General features: G+C 46.5%; 1 protein-coding gene across 2 annotated transcripts in view; it reads left to right on the plus strand.

Moving 5' to 3' along the window:
* Window positions 1–14,289, plus strand: part of TSHR (thyroid stimulating hormone receptor) — a 255,027-nt gene that overhangs the window by 104,942 nt on the left and 135,796 nt on the right. For both annotated transcript variants that reach the window (XM_029597705.1, XM_029597706.1), the window contains one exon: window positions 2,993–3,067. In XM_029597705.1, the coding sequence (XP_029453565.1) occupies window positions 2,993–3,067 (75 nt within the window). The remainder of the gene's footprint in view (window positions 1–2,992; window positions 3,068–14,289) is intronic.

Genomic DNA, 14,289 nt, shown 5'->3' on the forward strand with positions numbered 1-14,289 from the left:
CACAGACAGAGGGAGGAATATTTTCAAACGCTATTTACAGAAGAGACCCCCAGAAGCAGAAGCCTGGAAGAGTGTTAGTATATGGCAAAGGAAACAGTGCTGGACCACGGGCTAGCGCAAGCTTGACTGGGAAAATACGGGAAAGGACATTTTTTTATAGGAGGACTGCAATGCTGGACTGAGCTTCCAAACACGATAAGGGCAATTTGATATTTTATCATATAGGAAAGAGGTGCTAGCTTAACGTTTTAGACAGGTTTATGATATTGAACAGCTGGATTAGATAAATATATGCAGTTTGAGCTGAGATCATATAAATGGTCCAAACAGACTGAAGGCAGTTTGGTGGCGTTTAACCATTCTCTTTTTAAAGAAATGAGTTTGGATTGATCCAGGTCTTGTATGTCGACTGTTTACCATGTTTATTTATTACGTATGTACCAATGTTACCTAATGAGTACGTTGGATCAAGTGGGATATAAATCTTTTAAAATAAACTAAAATCAATAGAAGCTGCAGAATGATGAACATCTGGGCCTGCCGTCTAAGCAAGCTGTTCACTTGCAGAGAGCTTAATCTAATTTAAGGGACCATTTCTGTGGAACAATCTTCCACGGGAGATCCAGATTCAAAAAGATCATAGAAAATTTAGAGAATGAGTTAAAACCTTTCCTTCTCACTTTGCATTCACTTAAGAACAAGTGATGGAGCAGTGTTAGTATCAGGGCATTACATTGACTTTAGGAGAACTGACGGAGCACCTGTATTTATTTATTTATTTATTTGTTTGTTTGTTTACTTATTTATTTAAAGCTTTTTATATACCGAGGTATAGCTAGCTGCCTTCACTCCGGTTTACATCATTTATTTATTTATTTATTTATTTATTTATTTATTTAAAATTTTTATATACCGACGTTCATCAGGGATATCACATCGGTTTACAGTGTAACTGAAATTGGCGCCTGAGAAGGCGTTTTACATCGAACAGATCATCAACAACCATTACATAAAACAGTAAGGGGTAGATTTTTAAAAAATGCGCGTTCGTGTACTTTTGTTGGTGCACCAGTCGCAAACAAAAGTACGCTGGATTTTAGTAGATACGCGCTAAAATCCAGGATCGGCGTGCACAAGGCTGCCGATTTTGGGCAGCCTTGCACACGCCGAGCCGCGCAGCCTGCCTCCGTTCCCTCCGAGGCCGCTCCGAAATCGAAGCGGCCTCGGAGGGAACTCTCTTTCGCCCTCCCCTCACCTTCCCCTCCCTTCCTCTACCTAACCCACCCCCCGGCCCTATCTAAACCCCCCCCCCACCTTTGTTCACGGATTTACGCCTCCTGGAGGGAGAAGTAAATTCATGTGCGCCAGCGGGCTGCTGGCGCGCCGAGACGCGACCCGGGGGCGGTTCCGGAGGGCACGGCCACGCCCCCGGGCCGAAACCACGCCCCTGGGCCTGCCCCCGAAACGCCACGTCCCGCCCCCAAAATGCCGTGATCGGCCCCGCCCCCGACACGCCCCCGACAGAAAACCCCGGGACTTACGCGAGTCCCAGGGCTCTGCGCGCGCCGGCGGCCTATGGAAAATAGGCCGCCGGCGCGCAAGGCCCTGCTCGCGTAAATCCGGGCGGATTTACGCGAGCAGGGCTTTTAAAATCCACCCTTAAGTGATCTCAGAGAACGTGAGCAACACGATTACTCCTTATTACAATTTACAATTTAACACAAAACACAACCTTACATCTAACAGTAACTGGTCTGAGTAACAAAATTAAAAAAAAACTAACCAAAAATTCTCTTATTATTGACATATCTAATCAATATTACACATTGTCTAAGGGAAGACCGTTAAACATATCAGGTAAACAGGGGGATCTAATCATGTGTGGTATGTAATCTATAGGTCTATTTGAACACATTCATAGTCTTAGCTTTATGTTTGCTATTATATACCCGACGAAGGTATGTATTATATTTGTTGAGAGATGTTATCCAATGCCATTCTTGTGTGTTTGCAAGAATAACCATGTCTTGAGCTCTTTTTTGAAGGATTTAAAGTTACTTTGAGAGCTCAGGTGTTCTGGTAGAGGGTTCCATAATTTTGGACCGGCAATAGATATTGCTCTGTTTCTTTTTGTGGATTATTTGGCTACTGGGAGTGAGGGAATTACTAGATTTACTTTACTTGCTGTTCTGGTTGTACGTTGTGCTCTGTGTAAATGAATGACATTGTCAAGGGCCGTGTTATCTACTTTGTATATTGCACTGTGTAGTACTGTTAGTATTTTGAATTCAATTTGTTTTTCCACCGCAAGCCAGTGTAGACTTTTGAGTACAGGGGTGATGTGTTCTGTTTTCTTTTTGCCCGTCAGGACTCTGGCTGCTGCGCTCTGCAGCAACTGTAGTGGTTTTAAGGTCGCTTTAGGTGAACCCAACAAGAGTGAGTTGCAGCAGTCAAGGCTGGTGCAAATTAGGGATTGCAGTACTGTTCTGAAATCTTGGTGGTGCAGCATTGGTTTTAGATGTTTCAGAATTTGGAGTTTATAGAAGCCTTCTTTTGTTTTTAATGCGATGTGTTTTTTTGTAGCTTAGTTCACCGTCAATCCAAATGCCCAAATCTTTGACGTTATCTTTAGGTTGTAGGCAGATGTTGTCTATGTGAAGGGCTGGAGTGGTTGTCCTGTCCTCCCTTAGGAACCGTCCTCTCCGTGTACAGGGGAGGCCCTTGCATTTCTGCTCCCTGCGCTTTCTCAGGCTCCAGCGCGCGAGCCTGCTTTTGGTCACGTGCTCTTCTTTCCTGAACCCTGAGTCTGCGCATCTGTCTTACATTCAGGTCTGGGACACGTCTGCTCTGTTTACTTAGCTCTTTTGAAAACAGGGTCCAGTAGTTGCCGAGCCCCTAGCCCGAAAAACATCCCATGAGAGCTGCACTTGTCTGTTTGCTTTTCTTATGACGCATCTAATTCTGTTTCTTTATTCTCTGTTTAACTTGCCAGTTACATATCCATCGATCCAACACTCCAGAGAATTGAGGCGCACTCCTTCGATGGCTTAAGCAAGGTCACTCACATGTAAGTAAGTCTCCTGCTGATCTGATAACCTCTCAGTCTCTGCGGCAAAAGGCCCTGCCGCCCCCCCAGGACAGCAGATGTGAAGGCCTTGGGCAATCTGTTGGTGGAGCCCACTAAAAATTCATTAGGTTAAAATAGGGAGTGAAAATGAAAAATGAATTAGTTTCAGAAAGGATTTGGCATTTGGTTTGTGTGCAGTCATTGTGCTAGTGATGGGATCTCACAGGGTCCTGGCTTGTGTCAGAAGGGGAGGGAATAGCCTGCTCTGTTGGGGGACCAACAAAATCTGAAATGTAAGGATCTGCAGCCTCAAAACTTTCACTTTGGTTCGTTTTTCCATGTTGGGGTTCTTCTATTCATTTTTATTCAGCCCATTTAATCTTTTTTTTTTTTTTTTCGGTTCGTTTGCCAAACTTAAAAAAAAACCAACATTAAACAAAAGAAAACCCACAAAATTAAAAAAAACAAACAAACATTGAACCAATGAAAGTAAATGGGCCTCCAGTGGCTCTAGCTGGCCTTGCCCAGACCATGAAACAGCTCTGACCTGGCACGGAGGTCAAGGCCCAGGCTGGTGTCCTCCCCCTGTGTCACGAGCAGGACCAGAAAGCTCTCACAAACCCTGTTTCATGGGTCCATCTTGTAAAAGCGCAGGAGTGATGCCTCTTAAAGTTTTGCAGCTTTAAAAATGGTGCTGTCTTCCTAGAGGACAGAGTGCCCTCACTTGAGCAGCTGCCTCTGGAGCAGCTGGCGCCATTTTGATGTACAATCCGAAATATGTACAGCTGAACATCAGATTTGTGCCGGATGCAAGTAGATCACCATTTTTAAAGCAATGGGACCTGGCCTGTAGAGACGGGGCATTACTCGTACCCGTTTACAAGATGGACCCAGGAATTGAAGTTGTTGGACCAGGATGAGAGCTCTCTCTGAGTAATGTTCTCCTGGAGAGAACCTGTCCCCATCCCAGCCATGATACAACCTTATCCCCTCAGAGTGATGTCTCCTAAGGAGACCTTGTCCCATCCCTGCCACGATACAATCTTATCCCCTCAGAGCGATGTTCTCCTAAGGAGATCTTGTCCCATCCCGGCCATGATACAACCTTATCCCCTCAGAGTGATGTCTCCTAAGGAGACCTTGTCCCATCCCTGCCATGATACAATCTTATCCCCTCGGAGTGATGTCCTCCTAAGGAGACCGTGTCCCATCCCTGCCATGATACAACCTTATCCCCTCAGAGTGATGTCTCCTAAGGAGACCTTGTCCCATCCCTGCCATGATACAATCTTATCCCCTCAGAGTGATGTTCTCCTGGGGAAACCCTGACCCCATCCCTATCATAATACAATCTTATCCCCTCAGAGTGATGTTCTCCTAAGGAGACCTTGTCCCATCCCTGCCATGATACAATCTTATCCCCTCAGAGTGATGTTCTCCTGGGGAAACCCTGACCCCATCCCTATCATAATACAATCTTATCCCCTCAGAGTGATGTCCTCCTAAGGAGACCTTGTCCCATCCCTGCCATGATACAATCTTCTCCCCTCAGAGCGATGTCCTCCTAAGGACACCTTGTCCCATCCCTGCCATGATACAATCTTATCCCCTCAGAGTGATGTCCTCCTAAGGAGACCTTGTCCCATCCCTGCCATGATACAATCTTATCCCCTCGGAGTGATGTCCTCCTAAGGAGATCTTGTGCCATCCCTGCCATGATACAATCTTATCCCCTCAGAGCGATGTCCTCCTAAGGACACCTTGTCCCATCCCTGCCATGATACAATCTTATCCCCTCAGAGTGATGTTCTCCTTAGGAGACCTTGTCCCATCCCTGCCATGATACAATCTTATCCCCTCAGAGTGACGTTCTCCTGGGCAAACCCTGACCCCATCCCTATCATAATACAATCTTATCCCCTCAGAGTGATGTCCTCCTAAGGAGACCTTGTCCCATCCCTGCCATGATACAATCTTATCCCCTCAGAGCGATGTCCTCCTAAGGAGACCTTGTCCCATCCCTGCCATGATACAATCTTATCCCCTCAGAGTGATGTCCTCCTAAGGAGACCTTGTCCCATCCCTGCCATGATACAATCTTATCCCCTCGGAGTGATGTCCTCCTAAGGAGATCTTGTGCCATCCCTGCCATGATACAATCTTATCCCCTCAGAGCGATGTCCTCTTAAGGACACCTTGTCCCATCCCTGCCATGATACAATCTTATCCCCTCAGAGTGATGTTCTCCTAAGGAGACCTTGTCCCATCCCTGCCATGATACAATCTTATCCCCTCAGAGCGATGTCCTCCTAAGGAGACCTTGTCCCATCCCTGCCATGATACAATCTTATCCCCTCAGAGCGATGTCCTCCTAAGGAGACCGTGTCCCATCCCTGCCATGATACAATCTTATCCCCTCAGAGCGATGTCCTCCTAAGGAGACCTTGTCCCATCCCTGCCATGATACAATCTTATCCCCTCAGAGTGATGTTCTCCTAAGGAGACCGTGTCCCATCCCTGCCATGATACAATCTTATCCCCTCAGAGCGATGTCCTCCTAAGGAGACCTTGTCCCATCCCTGCCATGATACAATCTTATCCCCTCAGAGTGATGTTCTCCTAAGGAGACCGTGTCCCATCCCTGCCATGATACAATCTTATCCCCTCAGAGTGATGTCCTCCTAAGGAGACCTTGTCCCATCCCTGCCATGATACAATCTTATCCCCTCAGAGCGATGTCCTCCTAAGGAGACCTTGTCCCATCCCTGCCATGATACAATCTTATCCCCTCAGAGCGATGTCCTCCTAAGGAGACCTTGTCCCATCCCTGCCATGATGCAATCTTATCCCCTCAGAGCGATGTTTTCCTAAGGAGACCTTGTCCCATCCCTGCCATGATGCAATCTTATCCCCTCAGAGCGATGTCCTCCTAAGGAGACCTTGTCCCATCCCTGCCATGATACAATCTTATCCCCTCAGAGTGATGTTCTCCTAAGGAGACCGTGTCCCATCCCTGCCATGATACAATCTTATCCCCTCAGAGTGATGTTCTCCTAAGGAGACCGTGTCCCATCCCTGCCATGATACAATCTTATCCCCTCAGAGTGGTGTTCTCCTAAGGAGACCGTGTCCCATCCCTGCCATGATACAATCTTATCCCCTCAGAGTGATGTTCTCCTAAGGAGACCGTGTCCCATCCCTGCCATGATACAATCTTATCCCCTCAGAGTGGTGTTCTCCTAAGGAGACCGTGTCCCATCCCTGCCATGATACAATCTTATCCCCTCAGAGTGATGTCCTCCTAAGGAGACCTTGTCCCATCCCTGCCATGATACACAGGCTGAACATACATTTTATCTTGGGGTTATGGGGGACTGGAAGGGAAAGGGAGGTGACAGATCAAGATCAGACATCAAAGACACTGGCTTTTGAAAACTCCTGCACCCCTTTTAAAACAATGGAAATGCAGGCAGTTCCTCTCTTTGAGACATTTCAGACTCCTCTTGCACCTGCAATTGCTCTCAACTGTCCTTGAAATTTATAAAAAAAAAAAAAGTTTCCTGGCTGTAAGATTGCTGCTCAAATCTGTAGCGTGCCTATCGCCAATATGACCACAGCCATAGGAGTCTCTACACAAAGGCCATTTGGGGCCTCAGTATGAATAAAGGCAATGCATCTGGGGCCTCAGTATGAAAAAAAGCAATGCAGCTCTGATGAAATCAACATTGTGGTTGGTGGGACCTTAGTAAGTGGAAAGTTAGCGTGGTCCTGTTAGTCACACTGTTGATTCTGGTGGGGCTGTGAGCATGTGTGTATGTGAGAAGGAGAGAGAGAAAGCATGTGTGTATGTGAGAGAGAGAGCATGTGTGTATGTGAGCGAGAGAGAGCATGTGTGTATGTGAGAGAGCATGTATGTATGTGAGAGAGAGAGCATGTGTGTATGTGAGAAAGAGAGAGAGGGAGAGGGAGAGAGAGCATGTGTGTGCACAAAAACTCCCTTCCTCTCTGCCTGATAATCCATGACAATTTCAGAGTATCTGGAAATCAAAGTTTCCAGGCATGGATAACAGGATTTTTAAAAATCCTTATTAGTTTAATTGTTGGGTGTAATTTGATGCGTTTGATGTGAAATATTTTATTGGTGTTTGGAAAATTTTTGTATGAGTTTTTAATTATTGAATGTTATTCTATTCATTAGTTTTGAATGATTCTTTTAATTGCATGGTTTTACTAATTTTATTGTTTTATGAGGAATGGTAATGCTTCTGTTTTTCCTTTGTTGCAGTGCATACAGAATTTGGCTTGTTGCGGTTTCTGTCTGTACATTTCTGTTTATTCTTTATGATATCTTTATTCTGTATTTGAAGGTCTATCTGTGTTTTGCCCGTATGACTGAAGTGCAGTCTAGGTGGCCTGTTCTGTTTTCCTAATAGGGGGTATATTACTGTTTTAGGTTTGGCGTAATATTTGTAGGGTTTGTAGGGTTGTTGCAGTTTGAGTGCTGGCAGTTAGTGTTGTTTTGATATAGAAAGTTTATTGCATTGTAATTCTGTTTTCTCCTTCTGAGGGTCATGCCCATGCCCAAGATTCATTATAATAGGCGTAATACCATCTGAGTTCCAAGGGTCTCTTGTTTTGTTTTTTTTTCAGGGTTTTCTAATCGGCACCACAGCAGAGCATGTAAATATAATATACATATTGTAAATTATATTTTTTCCTCAGAAGATTGTGCTTGGAATATCCTTATTCCTGTAAAATATGTTATTATAAATGCATCATTTTTAATTGTGTGTGTGAGGAGGTTGTGATGGGGTGGGGGGTCTGCAAGGCTGTAAGGTTTTCTTAGGGCGTTTAATACCCTTTCACTGGCCGTGGGTCTCCCAACTCGAGGTGCCATGGGTTGTAAAATGGGTGAGGGGCAGCTTTTCACTTGGCCGTAGGCGCCACAGTGCTTGGCTCTGGCTCTCTCCCTTTTCCGCAAGGCAGTGCAGGGATTTTGAAGATAAGCAAAGTGCTCCCTTCCCTTGCTCAGGCAGAGCAGAGCCTGTGCCGTGACAGAGAAGGCCAGATAGGAAGAGGTCCCTCCTGGCTCTTGCTGACCTCTTCCCTCCCCCCCCCCCCCCCCCCTTGCACAGCAGTCCTGTGAAGAAATCATTATCTTAGCAGGAGGAGAAGGCCAGGGTTGGGTTCTGAGAGTGGGAGCAGGTGAGAGGTGGCTGGATGGTTCTCCATCTTCCCACCTCCCCTTCCCCACAGAGACCCTGAGGGAGACAGGGAGAGAGCCCGGGGGGAGACAGAGACAGACCCTTGGGGTCATAGCTGCATTGCTTTGAATATTTTCGTTTTGGGTTTTTTTTTTTGTTTTCAGGGCTGTCTGAGGGCAGATAGGATCGGCGCTGGAAACTTTACTCCACCTCTGACCAGGAGTGAGATTTCCAGCGCTATGAAAATGCAAGCTAAGCCAGCGCAGCTCTCCGCGTTGGAGGAGGGAAATAGCTAATGCCTTCATTTGCCTGGGATTTCCACGCAAGGGCGCTAAGCAGGACACGCAGCTTTTCAGGCCGATGCAAAACTGACGTGCTAAAAAAAAAAAACCCGTGCGCACAAATTACCTCACCTGAGGGTTCGATGCAATAGACAAATGAGCTACTGCACTAAGAAGGCCGCGCTGGGGATAAATTGTCTGCCCTAGCGTGTCAATGGCAGCGGGCGCCCACGAGAAGTGGCTGTGCATGGGTTAGGAAAATGGACGCTTGCTATTATGACCACTTTAAAGACCTTTTTTTTTTGCTGGTTCCTCCTGCTTAGTGTTGTGATGATATTAAATCAGGGGAACCACAGAAAAGCAGTTTCTTCTTCTTTTCCCTGCATGGCCTGGGGGCTTCTCAAAACGTAACACCAGCTCCGGGGCTGGCATTAATGTCTGAGTATAAAAACGTGTGCGTCCAGTGCGCGGGAACGTTTCACATCAGGTGTACTAGCTAGGGCGTGGCGTTTACACGTGATGAGCGCTTTTAGCTACACGCTGGTGTGGACGCATGTTTTGGCCGCATAAGTCTAGCACGTCCACAATGCACGTCCAACCGCGTGCTCAGCGGCACACTGACCTCAGCGCCCGATACTGCATCGGCCTGTTTGTGCGCAAATATTGCTGCATCAGCAGTAAGGTTTATGCACAGCGCAAGATGTGCACGACGCAGGGTAAAACCGTGCATTGTAGGTAAAAAGCTTTTTTCTTTTTAATCTGCTAAAAGTCAGCGCAGAGCTTGATTAGTTTTCCCGTATAAGAAGGATAAAGTGGATTGTACAGCACATGTAACAGTAAACCCAAGGCAGGCAGCTGAGTCCCATTCTAGCAGGGTTTTACTATTGAAATCCCCTCAGACAGGAAAAGTTTCACGTTATCACCCGGTCCTTTCACTTTTGGCCAGTGCAGTCCTACACATCCCGTGAGAGTGGCGTGGATAGAGCTGCGCTCAGGGGAACCCGGCTGGCGATGAATCCACGTGACAGGGATGAGAGGCAATGCCGCCTTCCCGCTGGCTCCCAGGACAGAGGACTGTACAGGCAGAGCTGCCCCTGGACCGCTCTCATTCTCGCCGCTTGCACAGATGCCACCCGATCCCCCATCTGCTCCTGGCTGCGTGATTAAACTCCCTCTAATTTGTTTCAGAAAGGGAGACGTTGAGTTTTCCAGATTGATAGCGCAGAGAAAGTGGAGGGGCTGAAGGGTCTCCCTGTGCAGGCTGCTGATTGATTGCTCCGTCACACGGGCCGAGTCCTGTAGATCTTGCCCAGCATCATTCGAAAAAATGTATTTTCCCCCTGTGTCTCGCATCCGTCTCTTTGAGAATGGAAGGAACGCCGTCACCGGGATTGCTGCTCTGCCCAGCAGCACTCCCCATGCAATGGCCTGATTTCCATGCTCTCCTTCCTCATTTAAAATGTCCTGGTCCTCTTTCCATCCCTGCCAGGGCACTTGTGCGTTGGTCACCGAGATAAGACAAAGGAAGCTGAGGGACTCTTTAGTGGAGATAATAACCGGGCTGCTGTGCTAAGCACGGCCCCCGCCATGCAGCCCGGTAAGTGACCTTCATGATGCCTCCTTACAGGAAGTCTCTCTGGGAAAAACGACCCCCCCCCCCCAGTGCAGTGTTTCACTATTGCCCATGGCCCCCTACCCCCCATTTCAGGGCCTGAAGCTCCCGAGTCACCATGTAACCGCAGGGATGCGGGTCGCTGGATTAGCTGCACGTATGGCTGCCTCGCATGGCCCGAGGGGTCTTTGTGTATTGGTAAGAAATAAAATAGACAGAGGGAGCACTTCCCCCACCACCCCCCCCCCCCTCTCCCCATCACTTGGGGATGGATGAGCGCTGACTGACTGGGCCCGTGTGGAGACCCGGTGGATTGGAGGTAGGTGAGCAAATTCTATTGCAATCCTTTGAAATTTTTCATAGCAGCACGGGGCTACGGCAACCTCTTGTCTGCCCGTACATAACCCCTTCCGGCTGCAGTGCTGCGGACTCTACCTGACCCTCAGCTTTACTCTCACCTCTCTGCCTAACTCTCAGACTGACTTGTGTGACACAAACCGCACAGTGAGCCTGATTTATTTCCTATTGACTCACAATAACCGGTTTGTCAAGAAGGTACTCACACTGGTGCTATAACTGTGACTGTGCTTCTTTGTAGCAGAAGCCTTGCTGAATAAAACACGGTCAAATTCTTTCATAAATACTGTTAGTGGTAGTGGCTCAGTGCTGGGAACCAATGATTCTGGGCTGGCACCAGGGTCAGTCCACGCGGCCACTCGGCCTCATCTGATTTCTGAGACTTTACTGCACCATTTCGCTTGGCGGTGAAGACTTGATTTCAAATTGGCCTCCATGCTCAAAGCCCCTATTGAATTTATTAAGCTTTTTCATGCAAGGGCTGACTCTGGATTTGGGGGAGGGGGGCTTGGTAAAGCCAGCGTGAATGAGGCAGGGTGAGAAGAGACAGGAATGAGAACCCGGGGGCTGTGCTCACCCCGAGTGGCACAGTGGGGTTCTTAGAAAGATTAAAAACACTTCTCCAGAATCTCAGGAGTGCAAACGATCACCCTCCAGCCCCGGATCTAGAACCAGGCAAAGGCGGCAGCAGCCCAGGGAGGTGCCGTGATACAGGGGGAACCCCCTTCTCCTCTTCCAGTCCAGTGACGCTGACTCCCATGCAAGACTCAACCTGAGCAGCACCGCATGGTCAGACCTGCCCTCCCCTTCAGGGTGTGAGGGTTCACAGGCCAGTGGCATTCAAAGCCCTGTAAACAGACTTCCTGCCAGCCTGCCCCTGCCCCTGGTGCGAGAGGACTCTGTGGCATGGGTTTGAACGTTGAGGCCCGGTTGGACATAGGAGAAGGCGCCTCTTTCATCACCCTCCACCCCCACTCCTGCACCCCACTGTTTTTGGGCAGTGACTATCCCGCTACGGTGACTGTCAGGATATGGGGTTTCTGGTGTTACTCTGGGAGCCACTAAGTCCACAAGAGATGAGCTACGAGAGGAAAATTTTGCTCTCCTTCCTGTTGGGTCTTCCAAAACTATCTCCGAAGAGACAGAGACAAGATGGAGGCGGTCCAGAGAAGGGCGACCAAAAGGGTGAATGGTCTTCATCAAATGACTTATGAGGAGAGATTGAAGAATCTAAATATGTACACCCTGGAGGAAAGGAGGAGCAGAGGTGATATGATATAGACTTTCAGATACTTGAAAGGTTTTAATGATCCAAAGACAGCGACAAACTTTTTCCATCGGAAAAAAATCAGCAGAACCAGGGGTCACGATTTGAAGCTCCAGGAAGGAAGACTCAGAACCAATGTAAGGAAGTATTTCTTCATGGAGAGGGTGGTGGATGCCTGGAATGCCCTTCCAGAAGAAGTGGTGAAGACCAGATCTGTGAAGGACTTCAAAGGGGCGTGGGATAAACATTGTGGATCCATAAAGTCTAGAGGACGTGAATGAAGAGTGGGTGGCTCGCGGGAATGACGGCTACTGCCTGGAGATAATACCCTTATTCAATAAACATACACACAGTTAATCGACTCCAACATTGCTCTAAGCTTCAACGGCAAGAGGAAACGTGGAAAAAGATTTGCATTCACAAAAAAAGCGGGGAGTAGCTTGCTTGTTACGGCGGTTACTACCCCAAACCAAATAAGCCTGGTACTTCACGTTCAATGCATATCCAACATAGCTCTCTGCTTCAACGGCATGGGAGAAAGACTGATACATCACGCATATCCAGCATAGCTCTCTGATTCAACAGCAGGAGAGGAAGTCTCATAGTTAACTTTCAATGCATATCCAGCATAGCTCTCTGCTTCTACGGCAGGGGAGAAAGTCAGATACTTCACTTTCAATGCATATCCAGCATAGCTCTCTGCTTCAACGGCATGGGAGAAAGACTGATACATCACGCATATCCAGCATAGCTCTCTGCTTCAACAGCAGGGAGAAAGTCTCATAGTTAACTTTCAATGCATATTCAGCATAACTCTCTGCTTCAACGGCAGGGGGAATGAAGAAAAGTAGATCTATATACAGAAAAAAACCAACAAGGTCTGAATTATTTAGTCTTGGTAAACAAATAAACATGGGTATAGCTTGCTTATTGTGGTGGTTACTACCCCTAACTAATTAAGCTAGATATTTTACTTAGAGGCAGTTCTAACACTGCTCTGTACATTAATGGTGGAGGTAGAAGGGAAATAGAATCAAAAGGTTACTAAGAGCCAAGAGTAACAGATCAGGTCCATCAGGTCTAGAGTACGTGTATAAAGAGGAGGCAGCAAAACACTGCACGGAGTGGCAGTAGCCACAGAGGCATTCACGGAGCGGGATGCCAGTGGCCAGTGGTTGGTGTTCCACCTTCTCAGAGTGGAAGGATGGAGGGCTGCCATCTCCAAATTAAAAAAAAACAAAAAACCAGGGGTGGGTAAGAGTATGTAAAATTAACGGAGAGTTCAAAGGCTTTAGATATTACCAATTATTAGGCTTATTCAATATTTGTTGATAGTTAATGTGGCTTTCAATGCATACTTCATTTTCAATGCATATACAGCATAGCTCTCTGCTTCAACAGCAGGAGAGAAGAAAAACATACTTCACGCATATCCAGCATAGCTCTCTGCTTCAACGGTAGGGGAGAAGAAAAACAATCAATAAGGGCTGAATAACATAGTCTAGGTAAACAAATAAGTATGGGTGTAGCTTGCTTATTGCGGCGGTTACTACCCCTAACTAATCAAGCTTGATATTTCACTTAGAGGCAGTTCCAACACTGCTCTCTGCATTAATGGTGGCTCGTAGTAACCAAAGGTTACTAAGAGCCAAGAGAAACAGATAAGTATGAGAAAAAAAGAAGTGTGAAGCTTGCTGGGCAGACTGGATGGGCCGATTGGTCTTCTTCTGCCGTCATTTCTATGTTTCTATGTTTCTATAAACAAGGGACTGAAATCCACCCAACCAGTCTCCCAGGGGTAGGGAGGGAAGGCAGAGTCTTTGAAAGTATGATACTCAGAAAAACTGAATGTAAACTTAAAGAAAACAGTTTATTTACCAAGAAAATAACATAAATCAGTAGTTCCAGTTCTTGTGAGCTTACAAAAGAAACATTTAAGACAGAAAGTACTATTTTACAATAGACAATCGTATTAAAGAACTCTTGTTTCCTATATCACTTTTCCACTTAGGATTTCTTATTTCCTGGCTGGTACTGGTACCTGCTAATAGGGAACTCTTATTAGGTAAGTATTATTGAGATATTATGAGTTAACTCAATACCTTATTCTGTCTCTGGTATGTGTGTTTCTATCTATCTATCTATCTATCTATCTATATATATATATGTGTGTGTGTGTGAGTGTGAGTGTGTATGTGTCTCTTTCCAAAGTTGGGTATAAAAGAAGATGATCCTCTTAAAAATTTCTTTCCTCAGGTATTCAAGCTTATTCTCAGGTGTGATGCAACAAAGAAGGTAAATATGTTTGTTGGTTTTTAATGTTTCTCTTTAATGTTCTCTTTGCTTCACTAAGAAAAACAAAATACCAGAAGAAGCACAGTTTCCTTATTTTCACTCCTATGCAGTGTATATATGTAGCTTTCTCAAATTATTACTATATTGTGTTGGCCAACAATTTTGTGACGAGCGATGCTGTCACTTAGCTGTCAGACCGGTTCCTA

Source organism: Rhinatrema bivittatum, chromosome 4, assembly GCF_901001135.1.
Source record: "Rhinatrema bivittatum chromosome 4, aRhiBiv1.1, whole genome shotgun sequence".
In the NCBI taxonomy this organism is placed as follows: Eukaryota; Metazoa; Chordata; class Amphibia; order Gymnophiona; family Rhinatrematidae; genus Rhinatrema; species Rhinatrema bivittatum.